General features: G+C 46.0%; 1 protein-coding gene and 1 non-coding gene across 7 annotated transcripts in view; both read right to left on the reverse strand.

Annotated features, from left to right (window-relative positions):
- The window catches only part of DOP1B (DOP1 leucine zipper like protein B), a 101,362-nt gene that overhangs the window by 16,958 nt on the left and 62,804 nt on the right, over window positions 1-21,600 (reverse strand). For 3 of the 6 annotated variants that reach the window (XM_036242376.1, XM_036242379.1, XM_036242378.1), the window contains 12 exons: window positions 21,248-21,359; window positions 20,418-20,606; window positions 19,072-19,194; window positions 18,752-18,886; window positions 15,037-15,092; window positions 13,490-13,594; window positions 13,328-13,394; window positions 11,531-11,675; window positions 4,970-5,055; window positions 4,667-4,776; window positions 4,402-4,548; window positions 1,873-1,934 (listed from right to left, as the gene is read on the reverse strand). In XM_036242376.1, the coding sequence (XP_036098269.1) occupies window positions 1,873-1,934; window positions 4,402-4,548; window positions 4,667-4,776; window positions 4,970-5,055; window positions 11,531-11,675; window positions 13,328-13,394; window positions 13,490-13,594; window positions 15,037-15,092; window positions 18,752-18,886; window positions 19,072-19,194; window positions 20,418-20,606; window positions 21,248-21,359 (1,337 nt within the window). The remainder of the gene's footprint in view (window positions 1-1,872; window positions 1,935-4,401; window positions 4,549-4,666; window positions 4,777-4,969; window positions 5,056-11,530; window positions 11,676-13,327; window positions 13,395-13,489; window positions 13,595-15,036; window positions 15,093-18,751; window positions 18,887-19,071; window positions 19,195-20,417; window positions 20,607-21,247; window positions 21,360-21,600) is intronic. The other 3 variants (XR_004956722.1, XR_004956723.1, XM_036242377.1) reach the window with 2 other exon arrangements.
- LOC118618014 lies at window positions 2,836-2,966 on the reverse strand. The gene has a single exon (XR_004956959.1). It is a non-coding gene; the product is annotated as a small nucleolar RNA SNORA18 (small nucleolar RNA).

Consider the following 21,600-nt stretch of genomic DNA (forward strand, 5'->3'; position numbering starts at 1 on the left):
TAGATCAATGGAACAGAACAGAGAACCTAGATATTGACCCAAGACATTATGCTCAATTAATATTCGACAAAGGAGGCAAGAGCATACAATGGAGAAAAGACAGTCTCTTCAATAAATGGTGCTGTGAAAATTGGACAGCTATATGCAAAAAAAATGAAACTAGACCACCAACTTACACCATACACAAGAATAAACTCAAAATGGATAAAAGCCTTAAATGTAACCCGTGAAATCACAAAAACCCTAGAAGAAAAACAGGCAAAAAATTCTCAGACATCATATGTAGTAGAATTTTCACTGATACATCACTTAGGGCAAGAGAAACAAAGGAAAAAATTAATAAATGGGACTACATCAAACTTAAAAGTTTCTGCATAGCAAAAGAAACCAGAATCAAAATGAAAAGAGAACCCATTCTCTGGGAGAACATATTTGCCAACAAAACATGGGATAAGGGGTTAATATCCAAAATATATAGAGTACTCATACAACTCAACAAAAGGAGAACAAACAATCCGATTAAAAAATGGGCGGAGGACCTGAATAGACACTTCTCCAAACAGGACACACAAAAGGCCAGGAGACATATGAAAAAATGCTCATTATCTCTAATCATCAGAGAGATGCAAATTAAAACGATGATAAGATATCACCTCACACCTGCCAGAATGGTGGCCATCAACAAATCCTCAAACAACAAATGCTGGCAAGGATGTGGAGAAATAGGGGACTCTAGTACACTGCTGGTGGAATGCAGACTGGTGCAGACACTATGGAAAACGATATGGTGTTTCCTCAAAAAATTAAAAATGGGACTGCCATTTGACCCAGTGATCCCACTTCTTGGAATATATCCTAAGAAGCCTGAAATACCAATCAGGAAGAAGATATGTACCCCCATGTTCACAGCAGCACTATTTACAATAGCTAAGATGTGGAAACAGCCCAAGTGCCCATCAGTAGATGAATGGATAAAAAAGCTGTGATACATGTACACAATGGAATACTATGCAGCTGTAAGAGAGATCTCTTACCCTTTGAGATGACATGGAGGGACCTGGAAAGTATTATGCTAAATAAAATAAGCCAGTCAGAGAAAGACAAGTTCCACATGATCTCATTTATTTGTGGAATATAATGAACAAAATAAGCTGATGCCCAAGAGAGATTCAGAATCATGGAAGTAGGGAACAGACTGACAAACCTCAGAGAGATCGGGGATGTGAGGGGAGGGAAGAGATAAACCAAAGAACTTATATGCATATGGGCACAACCAATCCACACGGACACTAGGCTAGAGAAGACAGGACAGGGGTGGGAGTGGGAAGGAGGGGGTCAAAGTGGAAAAAAAGGGGGACATCTATAATACTCTCAACAATTAAAAGAAAAGTACTCCTAATAAATTATGGTAAACTTATCATACTTTTCAAAAGTTTTTCTCCTAGGACCTGGCTGGGTGCTCAGTTGGCTGGAGCATTGTTCCAATAAACCAAGGTTTTGGGTTCCATCCCCAGTCAGGGCACATACAGGAACCAACCAATGAGTCCATAAATGAGTGGAACAACAGGTCAACGTCTCTCTCTATACATACATAAAATCAATCAGTAAGTACAAATTTAAAAAATTAAATTAAAAAGAAAAAAAACATTTTTCCTTCACAATAAAGCTGTAGAAATGCTTAATAAGACATCTTGTCAACAGACTGGACTGGAAAGGCTCACTCACGTAGTCCTAACATATGACGCCCATCACATTACAGCGTGCAGTTAGATGGCACCATGAAGGTTCAGGAGGGACTGGAGTGGGCAAAGCTGACCATGGTGGTGCTGGTCCCTTAAAGTGTGACTTATGTGCAAGGAACACAGAACTTACTCATTAAATCTTTGAACATTGTTTTCTCATGAGTCAGAAGATGGTCAATAATGGCCTTCCAACTGGATAGTAAAAAAAGCAAAATTAGTTAAACATGCAAAAAATGACAGTCTGATGAAAAGCATTAAGAAAAAACATGCCCCTTTAAGATCTATTAAAAACTACTTTTTTAAAATGTAAAGTTAATAAATTTTTATTTAAGAAATTCACATTCTGAGTCCTTCCAATGCCTTAGTTCCTCCTGAGTCTGACTCTCAATCCCTTTTTTGTTCAATCCATTGTCATGTCAGTCAGTCCACAATTCTTTTAGTTGAGCTTCTTTGATCTATACTTGAATAGGGACATACTTAAAAAATTCCCCACCTATAATCATTGGGACCCAACTTCCTCAAGCAATTTACTTTAGAGCCACGATTAGGGTCCAAGTAGATGGATCTGCCTGGTTTCTCAATTTCAGACACCCTCTAAACATAAGTAAGTTCAAATCACATTCACTCCTAAGCTCTTACTCCCTAGAATAGTATAGATCTTTGGGATATACAAATACAAATACCTAAGATAAAAAAAATTAGATTATGAGGTCTTCCCTAGTTTTTTTTTTTAATAATTTTTTTTTTTTGCATTTATTTTCAGATAGAGTGGGAGGGAGAGGGAGGAAGAGAGAGAAACATCGATGTGAGAGAGACACATTGAGTGGCTGCCACCTACACGACCCCAAACGGGGCTGAGAACACACTGCACTGAGGTACATGCCCTTAGCGGGAACCAAACCTGGGCCTCTCTGGTCCGCGGGATGACGCTCTAACCGCTGAGCCAAACTGGCCAGGGTTTTTTTTTTTTTAATAATTTTTTTTTTTTGCATTTATTTTCAGATAGAGCGGGAGAGAGAGAGGGAGGAAGAGAGAGAGAGAAACATTGATGTGAGAGAAACACACTGAGTGAGGTCTTCCCTAGTTTTAGCAGTTCTGTCTTGTAGTTCCTTCCCACAGATCTAACACATAGTTCTGTGAATAAGGGAAGCAACATATTTACTCTACAAGGCATTTCTTACAATGTAAGTCTACAGAAAAAGGCCCATTGGGATAGACCTCAACTAAAAACTACTTTTTGAAAAGTTACTGAAATGAGTAATTTTTTTTTAATCCTCACCCAAGTACATTTTTCCATTTTTTGTACAGATAGAGGAGGAGGGAGAGGGAGAGGGAGGGAGAGAGAGAGAGAGAGAGAGAGAGAGAGAGAGAGAGAGAGAGAAACATCGACGTGAAAAGGACACATCGAGTGGCTGCCACCCACACAACCCAACCAGGGCCGGGGACAAACTGTGCCCTTAGCGGAAACGGAACCCGGGTCTCTCTGGACTGCAGGTCGATGCTCTAACCGTTGAGCCAAACTGGCCAGGGTGAAATGAATAATTTTTATGTAAGGGAAAGTTATGCAAAAAGTTTTCATTTATAACTGTAATGGAGGGAATAAATAATGGAAAGACTCTGACTGATGTGGCTCAGTGGATTGAGCATCCACCCATGCACCAAGAGGTCGCCGGTTCAATTTTCAGTCAGGGAACATGCCCAGGTTGTGGGCCAAATCCCCAGTGGGGGACATGCAAGAGGCGGCCAATCGATGTTCTCTCTCATCGATGTTTCTATCTCTCTCTCCCTCTCCCTCTAAAATCAATAAAGAATATTAAAAAAAAAAAAAGGACCTTGAAGGATATGTAGAACTTAAAAAATAATAATAATGGAAAGAGTAACACAGGGAATCACAAGTGAGCCCCAGCTCACCAAAACAGAAAACAAAGGGTTGCCCTTAAACACATTCACACGGGATAATGTTCACCCACTTGAGCTGATGGGAAGAAAAGGGGAGCAGTGAAGACAAATACGAGCCTTCCAAGGGGCTCCCCCAGAAGGAAACAGGGTTATAGGATCTCTGAGAGCCACTGGGCTCTAGTGGTGGCAGGGCGGACTTCCAGGCCACACAAAGAGCTGACCAATCCCATCCTCTATTCCTGCAGTTAATAAAGACATGTTTAGCCATGCCATGAGGACAGTCACCGGGTGGTTTTGTTGACCTCCAAGAAATAGGCACAGAAGTTCACCTTGCAGCTGTATGTCAGCTGTATCTCGGCTGCCAGCGCAGGGCCTGGCTGGCTGCAAGGTCTCAGTAAGAACTCATGCGTATGAGCTGGGAAGTGGGACAAGGACACAGCAGTGTCAAAAATTCCGTGATTACAAGAGAAAGCAGCACAAGACCGAGAACCGCTGGGACCCCGTAGTAAGCTCTGTAGGAATCATGTGCTCTCTTAATTGAAATTCTTTTGATTAAAAAAAGCACCTTAGCATTTTTAAAAGACTGAATTCCTTTCCCATGAATACACAGTTAACCCTGGGGTTTGTGACAGAGATGTTCTATGATTTAGGTTGATGCTAACTCTGGTGCTGTTTCAGGTATGAAAATTACTGATGTACGGCGAAACACTTTTTCCCATTGGAGATTCAGGGAACGTTTTATCAGGACAGCGTTTCTTACTGTACACAAGATGTGTCCATCTGAAAGAAGGCAGGGTCCAAGAACAGCTCCAGGACTTCCTTCTTCCAGGCTCGTTTCGTATAGGCATAACCGCTCAGAGAGCTCAGCAACTGAGTGCTGGCCCGGAAGCTGGGGGCATTGTAGGCACTAAACGGGGTGGAAAGAGAGGGTCAAGGTCAGAGACTGCCCAAGGAAAGCTCCTAGACGCATTTCCCATAACCTGCTGTCCCGACTGTACATGTGGGATACAATGGGGAGACGGTACCTGTGATTGCGTAAGTAAGGAAACACGTAATAAAGCAGGCGGGAGATCAACGGCACAGCTTTCTCCTTCTCATCACTCCGATACACCATGTCCAGGAGAGATGCCAGAACCTAGGACAGGATCGCAAGAAAACACAAATCTTGTGAACCAAGTGAAGGTGGGAAATTTAGTCCTCAAGGTATATGTAACCTAACAGGAAACGCCACGGTGCAGCCCACACTCACTGGCACCTGGGAAGACACGCCTTCCCAAAGACTCAGGATGCAATCCCTTGTACGGGAGGACAGTCGGGTGTGGACTCACCTCTGCCAGGAGGGAGAGGGCTTGCACACTGTACATGGATGGGGCAGACGCAGACACCATGGCTGAAGCAGCGGCAGCAGCATCTGCTAACGAAAGAGCATCTGTGTTGTCACCATGGACAGGTCACCACTTATGCCCTTGTGAACGCGTCATGAGATCCCATCTTTCATACTGATTATGCATATGGATGTAATTTAGGTGTTCTTCTGTGTTAACATGCTTAATTTCAGCAACTAAAAATCTGTATATTTTGACCAAATAAATTAGCACTGACTCACTGTCTTCTTCCTCACATTTCTAGTATCATCATCATTCTTGGAACTTCAACCTTCCCTTGGATGATCTAACATCCTGTCCTCTGAGCCCTCTGACCTTTCCTCTTCCAACAATCTTTCACACTGCTCCAGCTCAGCCACCCACTGTCACCATCATACCCTTGGCCTCACCAATGTCCAAAGTCTCCATTTCCAGCATCTTGGTAGAACATCTTTTTATCTTTCCTGCTCACTTACTCCTGGAGCCCCACCCTGGCAATTCCTGAATCCTTGTACAGGCTCCAGTCTCTGAGTCTACCCATCAGCTCCCCCGGGTTTCCACTGCTCTGCCTCCCCACCTACACCCCGTGGCCTACTGGCGACCTCTCAAACATCCTTAGCTCTCTTGCTTCTCTCCCCTCGAGGTTCTCACCTGCAAGGCTGGCTGACCTCCAGGATCTGTCTAGGTAGCGTGATGTAGCTAAATGCTCTGAAACTGATCCTGGTGTATTTCATGAGCATGAAATCTCAAAAGAGACCCAGTACTACCAGGTAACCCACCACATATTCCTCAGCGGTATGCTCCTTATCCCTCGGCAACGTAACTCTTTCACACGCTCTCTCAACAGCCTGCTATCACTGCCCCTCCTTCTCAACTGATAACCCCACTTCATACTTCACGGAGAAAATTACTGCAATTAAGTGGGAACGCCCTTGGTTTGACCACCATGAGTTAACTTAGAACATTCACATCCGTGTTCTCTGCCTTGTCTCTGGTTTTACTAGACATGTCCCTGGCTCCTATCAGAGAGCAGTAATTCCATTTCTGATGTTCATCCCAGCTCTGTGGCCACCATGGGCTTTGCTTTCTAATTATCCTTTCTCTCTCTGGTATAAATTGCTTCCTCTTAGATGCACTGTTCCATCACCACACAAATATGCTCTGTCATACTCCAATTTATTTATTTTTATTATTATTTTTTAATCCTCACCCGAGGATATTTTTACATTTATCTTCAGATGGGGGGGGGGGGAAACTTCGATGTGAGAGAGACACATTGACTGGTTGCCATCTGCATGATCCCAACCCTGGCCAGAGACAAACCGCAACTGAGGTACATGCCCTTAACTGTAATCGAACCTGGGACTCTTTGGTCCACAGGCTGATGCTCTAACCGCTAAGCCAAACTGGCCAGGGCTGTCATACGCTAATTTAAAAATAAAGTCAAAACAAGGCCCTAGCTGGGAAGCTCGTTGGTTGGAGCATCATCCCTATACACTAGGGTGGGGACATCAGCCCGCAGGCCAACCAATACCAGCTGACATCACACACCTCACCACAGAGAAGCAGTTCCAGCCATCATGTTACAGGTGAGTTAATTATACGTTTGACCAAATGTAGCAGGCTAATTTTTAAGTTGATTATTTTGTATGACCCACGAATGATGTTATAAATATCCAAATGGCCCTTGGCAGAAAAAGGCTCCCCATCCTTGCTATACACTAAGGTTGTGGGTTCAATTCCTGGTCAGGGCACATACAACAAGCAACCAATGAATCCTTTTCTCTCTTTAAAATCAATTTAAAAAAATTAAAAATAAACTCAAAATGATAAAAGATGTTCTTTGGTCCTCAGCTCTCCTTGGTTATTGCCCTACTGACAAATGAGCTTCAAGGAGTTATGTGCAGACACCGACTCCTGTCCCTCGTCCCCTTCCTCATCCCCACCCACTCCTCTCCAGCGTTCGTCCCCCGTGACTGCCACACTGTCAGGTAAGGACAGCGGGTCTCTGTCCTTCCTTTACTTCTCCACAGCCTCCCACTGTGCTCCTCCCCCTCCTTCTCGAAACACTCTTCTCAGAGTTTCCCGGACTCGGTGTTCTTGGTGTTTCTCCCACCCCAGGGAACGCGTGTCTCTTCTGGCTCCTTTCTTTCCAGACATCTCCAGTGTAATCTGTGCAGAACCAGGCTCAAATTCCCTGTCCAAACGTTCCTGCCTCAATCAGCTCCACCTAAATAAGTTGCTTGAGCCAAAAACCTAATTCATCCTTGATTGACCTTTTTGTTTAACCACCACCTGCAACCCATCAGCAAATGTTGACTCTGTATTTCCCTATCGCTTTGGCCTCCAAGCCAACATCCTTTCTTGCCCAAACCACTGCAAAATCCTTTTAATTGGAGTTCTAGTTTCTGCCCTCATTTCATATAGCCAGTATTGCCCAAGTGATGTTTTCTGAAGACTGAACAAGATCCTGTCACCGCTCTAGACACTTGAATGGCTTCCCACAGCAAGTGGGATGCCATCCAAGCTGGTAACCACGCGCTACATCAGGCCCGACGACCTTCAGCCTCCACTCTCCCCGGACCTCTTCAACCAGCCAGCAAGCTCCCACCACACCGGTCTTCAGTTTCCTGGTCAAGCCCACTCCCGCCTCCAGGACTTGCCATCCCCTCTGGGCAGTGCCCTTCCAAGTCTTTGCATGCCTGCCCCTCATCTTTCTTTCTTCTTCTTCTTCTTTTTAATCCTCACCCGAGGACATTTTTCCATTTTTTGTTCAGATAGAGTGGGAGGGAGAGAGAGAGAGAGAGAAACATCGATGTGAGAGAGACACATCGAGTGGTCACCACCCACACAACCCAACCAGGGCTGGGGGCAAACTGCAACCGAGGCACGTGCCCTTAGCAGGAACCGAACTCAGGTCTCTCAGGACCGCAGGCCGACGCTCTAACTGCTGAGCCAAACTGGCCAGGGTTCTTTCATTTTTAAAAAAATCCTCACCCGAGGATATTTTTTCCATTTATCTTCAGATAGAGTGGAAGGGAGGGAGAAGGAGGGGGAGAGGGGGCAGAGAGAGAGAGAGAAACATCAATTGGAGAGAGACACGTGGATCAGCTTCCTCCCACGTGACCCTGACCGGGGCCATGAACCAAACCACAACCAAGGTACATGCCTTAGACCAAAGTCGAACCCAAAACTCTTCGGTCCGTGGGTCAATGCTCTAACCTCTGAGCCAAACGGGCCAGGACTGCCCCCCATCTTTCTTAGGGACATGTTCTGCACCATCTCAAGTGGCCCCTGCTTCCCTCCCAGTCACTATTTATAACATTACTTTCGTTTCCTTAGAATAGTGAGAGCCACTTGAAAGTCTCTTGGTAATATACTCGTTCTTGTGGCCCTTTAAAAAACATGTCTGAAATAATTCTGGATTTTCAGCAGAGTTGAAAAGCTGCCCCACAAGAGCAGAGGCCCCGCTCATTCTGTTGCAGCTGTGGCTCCAGCACTCGGCACAGGGCGTGGCACACACCAGGCACATGTTTACACACAGGGATCTGCACGCCCACTGCGTGCACAGAAAGTCTCACAGCAGAAAAAACACGCCCTTCAGAGCCCCATTCTGCAACATGAGTTACATTGCTGGTGTGTATACTTAGTTTGTTCAAGACTGAGGCAACACAGAGTTGTGATCCAAACACTCTGGTTTCTGGTACTGTACTATGAAATGTGCAAATTAAGTCTTACTGAGAAATTCAAAAGTCACCTCAAGCTATAGAAAGGTATGATTTACCAAAAAAAAATCCAAAAAACAAAAACAAAAAAAACCAGGTAATTAGCCCAGCCAGTATGGGTCAGCGGATTGAGCATCGGCCCATGGACTGTGAGGTCCCAGTTTGATTCTCGGTCAGGGCACATGTCGGGGTTGCAGGCTTGATCCCCAGTAGAGGGTGTGCGGGAGGCAGCCGATTGATGTTTCTATCTCTCTCTCCCTCCCCCTCTCTAAAAAAATCAATAAAAACATATTTAAAAAACCCAAAAGGTAATTACTACGGTATTGTCTTGAGGTTAAAGGTCATTATTGCACCAAAGCCAGGCCCAATCACTGGACTGGACACAGCACAGTGGTGCTGGTGGTGCAGACAGAGGTCAGTCTGTCCGTGCACACGGCAGAAACACCTGAGGGCAAATTAGCCAAGGAGATGCAAGAGCTGTTTTTCTAGAACCACAACTAAAACCATAACCACAGACCGAGAAAGCCTAATTGTTGGCTTACATCAGTCAATGATAGTATACTAGTTACAGTGTTTTCATTATAGAGTATAATTATTTCTCTCATGCAAACCACTAAACCCGCTAGCAAACAAATATGACAGAGAGAGGGACACTGGTACCACTGTCTGTCCAGCACACCACCCTCCCTCCTCCTGGGACCAGAACCCCCTCTCGCGGGGAGCCCAGTTCTCGTGGTGCCATACCCTAACCCTTCCCCCAGCTCCGGGTCAGTGCGTGACCCCAGAGGAGCCAATCAGAACCTCCGTGTGGGACTTGATTAACGTCATCTGAGAACCAGCGCCCGCCATACCTAAGCCCAGGTATTGATACCTGGGCTCCTCACTGGAGGCAAGCAGCTGTGTGTTGTTTTGGATTCTCGATACTTGCAAGAGAAAAGAGCCCTGACTTCTCAAAACTTCTTCCCCAAATATTAAAAGTAAAAAATTCAGCTTTGTTTCTGCTAATGATGATGACAGAGGTAATAAAAAAATGATAGAACAGTTTCTCAACATCTACATTGTGGCAGATATTGTGTTACTGAGAACTTAAATGTATTTTTTTTTTGCCCTGTGTCAAAACTGAGGCCAAACCGATTTTCTCATCTGGTGTTAAGCAATACTGGGTGGGACTGGACATACTTTCCGGTCCCTGTGTCAAATAATACTGAGAACTGGAAAAGATAACTACTTACTCTAAGATAGACTTAGTCCTAAGAAAAACTGTAAACCAACTAAAACAGTTTATGTATCAAAACGAGCAACGTGCTCAGCAAGCTCCCCTGGCCCCTCGCCTCGTGCCACGCCCACCAACCCAAAGGTATTTATCATTAACTTGGCCCAAACCCAGCCAGTTCCCACACTGAAAGATCTGCCACCAACAACTCAGCCAAGGCCCTGCCACCCTATAAACACTCTCCCCCACACCCCCTGATGAGGCACTCCTATGACGCCAAGTTTCTCCCTCACTGCAGGTCTAACAGCCTAAGATCTGCTTGACTGACACACTTGCCTGGCGGTCTTTAGGGCACCTGCAACTGACAGGCTGCACTACTGCATTTGTCCAGACTCTTCCAGAGTATCTGGAAGTGGTCCTCCAAGTTGACGGATGAGTCTCCTGACCGCTTCCCTAGGAAGCTTTCAGTAGTAGTAATGCTGTGTGTGTACAGTCTACGTGACCTCCCTTACAAAGTCTCCACATCCAGGCAATGATGAAATACAAGGACCCTGAGAAGCAAGGGTGTGTCAGCCAGAAATGAAGTGCATGAAATCCACAACGTAAACTGCCTGACAACAGTTTGACAGTTTATGATTTCTTTTTTTTTGTATGGGTCTCAAATTTTATGTAGTATGTGGCAGAATGCCTCCAAAACCTGGAGGTTTCCTTAAAACAGATTCCTGGTCTCCACCACCTAAGTTTCTGATTCAATAGGTCTGGGGTGGGGAGTGAGAATTTCTGACAAGCTCCCAGGGGTGCTGCTGCTGCTCCTTTGGGGACCACACATTGAGCCACTGCACTGATGCTGAGTCAGAAACAGGTATCCCCAAATCCCTTTCCAGTGGGCCTCCCTCAGACACCATGGAGGAAATCGAGCACACATGCCCACAGCTTCAGCTTTAAGTAAAGACAAAGGATGCAGACGTATGCTTGGCTATGGCACAAAAGAGTTCTGCGCCCACAGCCTGTGAGGAAAGATGCTTAAGAGGATTTTCATGTAAATAAGAATGGAGCTCACGGTTTACTGTTTCTTTCTACAATTCCACAAAAGAAAAACATACATTCTCCTATTTTTTAATCCCACAAAGATTTCTATCACAGAATCCATGCAAACTACCTTGGGAAATTCCTTTGGTGGACCCCCATCTGGGCACAGTGAGGGATTAACATGGGAGCCTGTCACTCGACACACTATTAGTGAGATCCTACTGATTATTATACATCCAACTTAGGTTGTACAAAGTAAAAACAGAGTTTACTTTTTAAATTTCTTTATTGATTTTAAAGAGACAGGAAGGGAGAGGGAGAGAGAGATGGAAACGTAGACGAGAGAGAACATCAGTTGGCCACCTCCTGCACGCCCCCACTGGGGATCAGGCCCACAACCTGGGCATGTGCCCTAAAGGGAATCAAGCCGGCGACCTCTTGGTGCAGGGTCAATGCTCAACCACTGAGCCGCACGGGACAGGCCAGAGTTTACTTTCAAGAAAATACCAGACCCACTAGCTGGCAGCAGACATTACCTGCTGACTCTTCTACACCTACCGTACACATCTTCCTCAGCATCAGATTCTTCCAGAAAGATCTGCGGCTGCACCTTCACCTCCAGGTTTCTGCTCAGCCAGCTGGTTTGTTCCAAGGAAGAGCCAGCGATGTTCGCCACAGCTTCTAGGATTTTTTGAGTGACTTCCTGGGAGGAATTGGGAGAAAGAGAAGAGGAAATCTGTTAAAAAAAAAAAAAGAATCTCACGTGCCCGAAAGAGCACTATCCAACAGAAAAACAACACAAGTTACAACTCTGAGCCAGGTGGGTGATACTACATTTTCTAGGAGCCGCATTAAAAGACAGTTGAAAGCCCTGGCCAGTTTGGCTCAGCGGTTGAGTGTTGCGGACCAGAGAGTCCCAGGTTCAGTTCCCGAAAGGGGCATGTACCACACACACACAAAAAGATAGTTGAAAGAAACAAGTTGGTAATGCTAAACACAATATATCTGAAATATTACCAACATGTAATCAATATAGAAATTATTGATGACAATTTGCATTCTTCTTTTTGGTACTGTCTTTGAAATCGATATGTATTTTACACTTATAGGACATTCAACTCAGATGAGCCACATTTCAAGGGCTCAATAGCCGCATATGGTTAGTGACCCTGCACTGCCGACGGAGACAGAGCAGCGCACAGAGGATGCACAGCTGCACAGTGCACTTAGCAGGTTACTTCTCTGGTTTCTTTAGAACCATAGGTTCTTGCTAGAAATGCACCTGTCAACAATAAAACAAGGAACAAAAACAAGTTAAATGGACTTGATGGGGGTGAAAGGAGGAGCCCTCCAGGTCAGGAGTAGTCAGTGAAGGATCTGCTCGGGTAGCTGGGACAAAGAGATGGAAACACTGGCTGCTTTCTCAGGCCAGCATCACTGAACATCGCCAGCTAAGAGCGTCTGTGGGTCCTGGATACCTGAGGACTCAGTGATCCCGACTCCACAGTAAGCCCAGCAGCTGTGTGTGGGCACGAAGGGAGAGCACACCTGCCTGCCGGGTGGTGGAGGAGGGGGCACCTGAGGCCAAAGAGCTGAAGGGGGAGCGGCTGGCTACTGGCAATCGGCCTGTACAGTCGTGATGCTGCTTCTCCACAGGTCGAGGCCAGAGGAGACACCGGGACTGCCTAATGATGCCTGACTGCACCTACACAGCAACGGTTCAGAAGTGGAAACTGCACAGACCTTTCACAAATGCCAGGGAGCCTAACCATCAGCAGGACTATCGCCAAAGGCACAAAACATACATCCCAGCTGACTTAGCCAAGCCTTTGACTCAAAAAGCCCTTCAATCAGTGCTTATAATGGCTGAAAAATATCGATTTTCTAACTCTATCGTTATGTCTATTTATAGTTGCATTCCACTCTAAGGACAAGATTTTCCTTCTCCTCTGGGTATGTTTTCCCTTTAATTTTCAGTAATTTTGAAATTCCCCATGAGTATGAATTGCTTTAATGGGGGGGAGGGGAGAAAGGGTTTAGGGGAAGAAATCCATGTATAGAGATAAACTTATTATCTCAATCATGCTTAATTAAGGTCAGTTCCACATGCACCTGTGCACAGTGGGAAGGCGAGGGCAGCTTGTAAATTCCTCTGCAGGTGCTCAAGCTGAACACAAGAACCTTCACGGGAGAATATCAAGCCCTCTGAAGACAGAAACGGAGGAAGTGAGACCTGAGAACATATGCAGATCAAAGGTCCGATTCTGCCCAGTGCTTATTCTCTACAACGAAGCCCTCTAAAGATGGACGGTGCTCCGGGGTAGTAACAACCTGCGATACTTTCCACACACAGACCTGCAGGTCTTTTTGATCCTTCTTGCTCTCCAGGGTGGGCGTTCGTGTCACAAAGTCGTTGAGCATGCTGTTGAGAGACAGTCAGCTTCAGACTAGGAATGCTGCAGAAACACAACACGCTCCAGCAGAAACCGCGGTCCAGCGAATGCTGGGACACCGTACCTGAGAAGCAGAAAGTATCCAGGGGGAGCCAGGCTCAGCTGCACCGACTCCTTCAGCACGCCCAGCAGCGCAGGGAAGTTCTCCTGCAAGGCGGCCACTGGGAGCCTAATTCCAAAAACCAGGAAAAATACCGCCCGTGAGCAAGTTGAAACAAAATGTTTACTTACAAGCAGATTTTAGGTCCAGACAGTTGAAAAGCAGAGGGAAGATGCATATCTGACTGATCTGTTTATTCTGTTACCAATCACAATAGACATAAGCTAAATTGTGGTTTTCTGGCAAGAACCTGGAATTCGGAGACCTGAAATCCTGCGGCCGACGGTCAGCTGCTCCGGGTCTCCTCCTCTACAAAATCAAAGTCTTAACCTAGAGGATTGTCTGTGATCCTTTGGGCCAGTCTCAATCCAACATTTGGCTTCTTCAACAATGTCGGTGACACATAGTCACCTATTCAAAGGTGGCAAAGCGACAGGCCAGGGCTCACCCACCAGGAGGCTGATCTTCAACAGCTCAGGACAAGCCTCAGCGTTGCTGCCACAAAGTGAGGCCGCACAGCACAGCCACAGCAAGAGGGCCCCAGGTTCAAGCCCTGGTCCCTGACTTACTCCTGAGCAGTGCCTCCTCTGCAAAGGGAGGATGATAAAACCGAACCTGCAGCTGCCAAGAAAGCTCAGGTGTCACTTAGGCCACATAACATGTCACCATGTTAATGATCACAAGCCGTGACCAGCTCATCTAAATCCAGGAGGAAAGAACTACAATGATGCTTGTGGGTGAAGGGTCCAGAGCTGGTCTGAACTTAATCCCAGACACAGGGACCCCTGGGATTAGGAGCCTTGATTTACCTTCCCGTCTTCAGGATGTGGTGAATGGGAATAACCATGGACTATGAACTGAGTTAACCAAGGAGCCTGCACCTGGTGTCAGATTCACTTGTTGTGAAACTCCTGATGGATACAAGGATGGCCAGGCTTCCCTGGGAAGGAGTCTACCCCCCCCCCCCTTGACCTCACTGCTGCAGCAGAGAATGCCCCACCCAGTGGAGGGGTTTGGGAGCTGCCCATGGGGGTGCCAGTGTAAGATCTGAGGCACCACAGGGATTCCCCCTGTAGCTGAGCCTGCTGAATGTGGAGATTAAGCTCAGTAAAACCAGGCAGAAGCCACCCAGCAGAACACACGGGAAAGCCCCAAACATAATCATTTCTCCTTTTTCTAAAAGGGGTCTTGAACACTTTCCTTTTTCTTTCTTTCTTTTTTTGTATCAATTTAATACAAACTTTCTTTGAATGTTTACCAGGCTTCACATAAAGCTTTGCTGACCGAGTGTTCAGCATACAGCACACGGATTTTAAAATGTCAGATCAGATCTCTGTAGAAGGAAAAGTAAGACCACCAGGGCATGCCCACGCCTGGGGAAGGAATCAGGACACCATTAAGACACTTCCTGAACCGAGGCTCTCCAGTAGTCAGGACGAGCATCAGAGTTACTATTTGTGATCTCTGCAGTAGCCGCTGGAACTGAGACGTGATTCTGGGGGCCCCATTACCTTTGGATGAAAACATAGCAGAACTGCAGCACAGGGATGTCCACGAGCGGCGACTTCTGAAAATTAAAGCAAAACCTGTTCTTCCGTGTTGGTGGGAAGTGAATTCAAATAAAAGTGAAACAGATTCTGCATCATAAGAAAGCAGAGGGTTTTAGCCAAAGTGTTGTTCGAATATAATCACAGCCGTGAAAGCATCCCCCATGTGTAACAAAAATAAATGTATCCTACGAGGTCCCTAAGCATTAGTGCCCCTCCCATCAGACTTCCAGAGTGATTCCCTTTATGCTGACCTACTTCCCTTTCAGGCTCTTAAAGAATCAGAGGAAATTTGGCATTATAACTGAACCTCCTCAAAGGGTTGGGGGCCAATGCTGACCCTTCTGAATACCTGTGACTAGCTACAGACAAGAGACAATTAAAACTTCTAATTCTTCGCTCAAGGAATTTCCTCAAACCCAGCCCAGGCAACTTTCCCAAATCTCAAGTGGCTGGAGTTACTTAGACATTGGTTTCCTCCTTGCTTGGAAACAGCTATTTGTAGAAATTATAGAAGTTGAGCTAATTAACTGAACTAACCACAAAACATAATTTTGTTATTTGAACAACCAGCCAGGCAGTTAAGATCTATTTTTTTTTTTAAAGCCTGGAGGTAGAAGTTGCAGATATTTGTAGAAATTCAAGTAATGTGAGGGGAGAAAATCTACAAGTGCCGGCTCCATCTGCCACAGGCTGTCTCAGAGCCTGCTAGGGGCACTCACTGACGCCGTTCCCAGGACAGCCCGACCCCTGAGATCTGCGCAGTCACCATGCGAATTCCTGCAGGACCCGATGGCCCCTCCATCCCTGCTCTGCTCCTCCAGGGGCAAGTTACTTTCATATTCATGTATAAGAGTGAAAGGCAACAAGACTACCAGACACTTGTGGAAGACCCAGGAATGATCTCTGACAGACAAACGCCATGGAAGTCGCCATGTCCATTTTACGTTGATTCCTTATGCACTTAGCCAGTTCTAGAACCTGGCCTCACAGTGTTAACCTTTAGGCTAGCTCCTCTCTTCTCTTCCCAACTAGAACACGGACTGACGGAGGGCAGGCACAGCTTCACTGGTGCACAGGCTGATGTTCAGTGAACATGTGGAGTGAGGGGCCAGCCTTCCAGCACGGACGTCCTGCGGGGGGCTTCCCCGGGCCACAGGCCAGAGGCCCATCCAGAGGAGAAGCCCCAGATGGAGAGTTCTACTCCAAGGCAGGCAGAGTTATAAAAGCTGCCAAAATACTTGTTCTTGGTCATTTTTTCTCTATGGGGTGGAAAATGGCTGAAAACATTTCTGATTCCAAGGTTCAGCTTCTATTCACCATCCTGAGTATGAGGACCTTAATTTCTAAAGGCAATTTCCTTTTAAAAATGTTTATTATGGCAAATATACATAAAATTTACCATCTTAACCACTTTTTTATTATTATTGATTTTAGAGAGAGAGGAAAGGGAGGGAGAGAGAGATAGAACATCAAGGAGAGAGAACGTCAATTGGCCGCCTCCTACATGCCACCCACTGGGGATCAGGCCCACAACCTGGGCATGTGCCCTGACCAGGAATCAAACCGGCGACCTCTTGGTGCATGGGTTGACATGCCGGGCCATTTTAACCATATATATATATATTTTTTTTTTATCCTCACCTGAGGACATTTTTCCATTTTTTGTTCAGACAGAATGGGAGGGAAAGAGAGGAAGAGAGAGAAACATCGACATGAAAGGGACACATCGAGTGGCTGTCACCCACACGACCAACCAGGGCCAGGGACAAACTGCAACCGAGGTGCATGCCTTTAGCGGGAACCGAACCCGGGTCTCTCTGGACCGCAGGCCGATGCTCCAACCGCTGAGCCAAACCAGCCAGGGCATCTTAACCATATTTTTAAGTGTACAGGTTCAGTGGTATTCAGTATATCCACTTTTCTGGGCAACCATCACCACCATCCATCTCTGAAACTCTTTTTTGCTTTCTTTTTTTTTTTTTTTTTTTTGGTTAGTCCTCACCCTAGGATATTTTTTCCATTGATGTTTAGGTAGAGTAAAAGGGAGGAAGGGAGGGGAAGAGACACAGAGAGAGAAACATTGATGTGAGAGAGATACATCGATTGGCTGCCTCCCACACGCTTCCTGACCAGGGGCGGCTAGGAGAGAACTTGTAACCCAGGTATGCGCCCTTGACTAGAAATTGAACCTGCGACCCTTTGGTCCATGGGCCAACCCTCCAGCCACTGAGCCACTGGCCAGGGCCATCTCTGGAACAATTTCATCTTTCCAAACAGAAACTTTGTCCACATTAAACATGAACTCCCCCCCACCCCATCCCCTGGTGACCACCATTCTACTCTGTCTCTATGAATTTGACTGCTCTGGGGACCTCATAAGTGGAATCATTTAATATTTGCCTTTTGGTGACTGGCTTATTTCACTCAGCATAATGTTTTCAAGGTTCATCCGGCTGCGGCAGGTGTCAGAACCTCCTTCCTTTGTAAGGCTGAGTAATATCCCATTGCATTTATGAACCACGTTTTGTTTATCCATTCATCTGTTAATGGATACTTGGGCTGTCTCTACCGTTTGCTATTGTGAACAATGCTATTCTGAACACTGGCGTACAAATATCTATTTGAGTAAAATATTTTAATAATCACTTTGTCCATCCTACTAATTTTCATTTAGGGAATTTTTCTTAAATTTTTCCTAACTGTATAATTTTAAATCACTTGATAGAAGACAATTATTTCTATCAAATTAATTAATTGAGAATAAAACAGACAACTCTACTTGGGCTCCTCTGAGCTCTTTTCTCGACTAGGCCTTGACCTTGGCCTGGAAGGACTGAAACTTTCAGCACAAACAATTCTGTCCGCCCCGACACTGAGACTGACCAACACCAGCACGTTTCCAGCAGCACAAGGGCCTGTCCCTAGGATGACCACCCAGCCCCCACAGAATGCCTGCAAGAGAAAGCTGAAGCTGCCAAAACAATTCAGCCAACACGAGGGGCTCCTACAACCTCCCTTTCTTATTCAGAAAAGTGTTAAGTTATACATCCTCCCTCCTTCCTGTCCCTTTGAGATGTATATGTAGCTCCTACAGCTCCAGAGCTGACCTCTGAAACACCATCAGGAAAGTTAGGCCCGTCTCCAGTCTGGCGGGAGTGGAGGGGCCTACCTCTCAGGAGCAGTCAGCAGTCAGCAGGCCCAGCGGACTCGGACTCGCAGTGAGTGTGTCCTCAGGTGAGGATTACACAAAAAACCAGGTCACCTCTGCACAAACGGGACCTGAGCTCAACTCTCCCCCCTACCACAGTGGTTACTGAATAAAATCAGTCTTTACCACCTTTAACTCGTGTCTGGCTTTATCACGGATGCGCTCTAGGCTGCAAGTGCCACTTCCTCTTTGTAAAGGTGTCACTTTGCACAGGAGGTACCTGCCGGGAACCCAGCACTGGGCAGTGCGCTCTGCAGCAGGGAGCAAGGACGAAAGATGGCCCCTGACCTCAAGTGTTCCCACCTTCACACAGGCACCTGGAAGCCCATGGGACACATTTCATGCCATCTTCCCAAAACCCAGTAACAGCACCTCCGTTTTACACCCCAAATTCCTAGTTGCTTTAAATCTGTTTTCTTCCCAAACACAATGGCCCGCGGTCCTCTGGAGGTTCCCCAGGCTCCTGACCTGGTCCCCCCGGATCTGCGGTGGCCTCCTCACCACCTCCTTCACCAGATGCAGCACTGTGTCTGTCTGCAGGGTGCTGAGCGCACAAACCAGGTCAACGAGGGTTAGCTGGGATGCACTTGCTGTGGGGACAATCTGCCAAGAAAAAAAGCAGAGAGAAAACAAAAGAATGGAATCAGAGGCATTATCTCCGGCATTTAAAATGGTGAAAATGCTTCTGTATTTTCCTACGTCAGCTGCTGATGTCACCTTTGATGACACACGACTTTTTGGTATTTTTGTCAGGATGAGTTTACCGACTACTTTAATTTTTAACTCACCTTCATCTTGCTGTGCCGTTTAGCTTTCTTTCTGCTCCACACTGCGGCGACAGCGGCGGTGAGCTGGACTCCGAGATGGGCTGTCAAGGGGTTCAAGAAGTCTAAGATTTTTTGTCGTATAGTCTGAAAAATGAGGAAAGAAAAATCCAGGTATGGCAGAGTGGTGTCAGGGCTCTAGCGTACCCAACACTTGACCACTACTGCTGATAAACCCTGGAGCAGGGCTGTGCCAGTCAGCGGTAGCCGGGGGTAGGGGTGGTGGGATGGACAGACAGAGGGATAGCTGGGCGGAGCAGGAAGAGACTAAGGTGAGGAATGTCACCCTCAGCACAGCAGCCTTGAGCAGGGCAGGGGCTGGAAGGAAGCTACCCAATGCTTTGCAGAGAGGGACAAAGGGGAGACCAGGCAGCGGAGCCGCCACTGTCCCCATCTGAACCCCCACCTCCATCTTCTCAATCAGCCCAGGAGGGACTTATATTCATCAGGAAAGATGTTTTCAATTTCCAAAAATAAGTATCATTTAACTAATTTTATAATTTAATCAATTTAAAATAAGCCTATGACATGGCCCTGGACCTCACTCACTACTCTTTCACAACACAATTTTCTCAGTTCCTAGAACTGCTGTTACTCCTTCCTCTGCAAATCCTGCGGGTCTCCCAGCCTCTAACAGCCCTTCCCTTTCAAATCCTCCCACCCTGGTCTCAGCTCAGCCACTCTGCCTCAGAGGGCCTCCCAGGCCTCCGACCAGGTCAGCTTCCTTGGCTGCACGCTGGCAGAGCACCGTGCATTTCTCCCTAGCATGATCATCATCATTTGTTAATTGCCAGTTAATGTCTTTGTCTGCCATGAGGGCAGGGACTTCTTCTATCCTGGAATACAATCAGGGCCTGGTACAGCAGCAGGCACACAGATGTTCATCAAATGCATGAGTTTACTGAACATTTACTATGTCTCCATTGCCTATGTTTAGATTCACATTAGATACCACTGAGCATGGGATGAAGATGTCCCCTCCAGTCTGCCATGGTTTCTGCTCCAATGAGACTATTGGGGTCCCTAACCCTGACATCAAACCCCCAGAGACTTTATTTTTAGTTAAAAAAAAGAAGGTAAAGGGGAAATAAAATAGGTCAGAAACCACGGACCAAGCCTTCCATTCCATGAACAGAAAAATTATTCAAAACACATTGGAGATTTCTACTTCCAACTTCCTTCTAACTTGGATTTCACTGAGCACATTATGTTTGATTATTTATGTATGTATTCCTGAGTGTAAATCTTTATTTTTGGTGGGACAAAACAAGACAAAGCAAATAATAAAACCGCAGAGGATGATCTCTCACCTTGGTGGTTTTAAAGTAAACGGAAGAGGATCCCTTCGTGGCTCCGAGGAGATCCACGGGTCTCTTTTGTGTCTCCTCCTTTCTGAGTACGTTCCAGAGAAGAGCCATGGTGTTAACGATTCGGGGCAGCTCCTCCAGAATGGCATTCTTGGCATTTTTGAGACTGGTGGGATCACTTACAGCTATGGTCTGAAAATGAACACGAGAGACTTGGCTGCACCTGCGGCAGGTTTCCCTCTCTGTGAGGACAGTGGTCAGTGCAGGTGGAGGATCCTGGGGCTGCAGCCCCTTCTCAGCAAGTCCCACATGTGCTGGTCTGGAAGTGGGACACTTCCCTGTGCGTCTGAACCAGGGCCTTCTTTCAAAGAGGGACGTCTGAGAGTCTGAGAGGCCACATTATAGACTCTTTCCATCATTCAACTGAAGCCTTAGCTGCATTCGCAAATTTAATGCCAGATAGGTTAGGGCAATTAACAGCTCAAATGTCTCCCAACACAGATTTCACAAACACTAGGACAGCGTAAGTGGGAAAAAAAAGGAATATAAACCTAAAATCAAGCAAGTGGCTTTACATTTTATCCCAAGTGGCTTTACTGATGAAACATGGGCTAGGACTGAAGAAGTGACCAGAAGAACAAAACCACACTTGCATTAAGTACGTACATTTCCACACACATTTGAATTATGTTTGCATTATTTATATGCATAGACTTGCACACATATTTGCATTATTTACATTCAAACATTTCTTATTGGAAACAGTTATAACCCAAAGAAGACAAAACAATATTATGAAAATTGCCTCCAACTCAGAAAAAACAAATTATTACCTTTTTACTTTGGTTGGGTTGTTCCAAAAGACAAAAATGACTAATGGTTGTCAGTCCTTCCAAAAGAGTGAGTGGGTAATCCGGAGAAATGTTTTCCCTCTTGGAGGTGATGCTTGGGTGAAGAAATGAGAAGGTGGTTTTGAGGATTTTTTTTTTAAACATTTTTTTCTTTATTGATTTTTAGAGAGAGAAGAAGAGAGAGACAGAAACATTGATGAGAGAGAACTTTGATTGGCCACCTCCTGCATGCCCCCCACTGGGGATCGAGCCCACAACCTGGGCATGTGCCCTGACTGGGAATCGAACCGGTGACCTCTTGGTGCATGGGTCGATGCTCAACCACTGAGCCACAC

This window comes from Molossus molossus, unplaced genomic scaffold (genome assembly GCF_014108415.1).
Source record: "Molossus molossus isolate mMolMol1 unplaced genomic scaffold, mMolMol1.p scaffold_m16_p_5, whole genome shotgun sequence".
Lineage (NCBI taxonomy): Eukaryota > Metazoa > Chordata > Mammalia > Chiroptera > Molossidae > Molossus > Molossus molossus.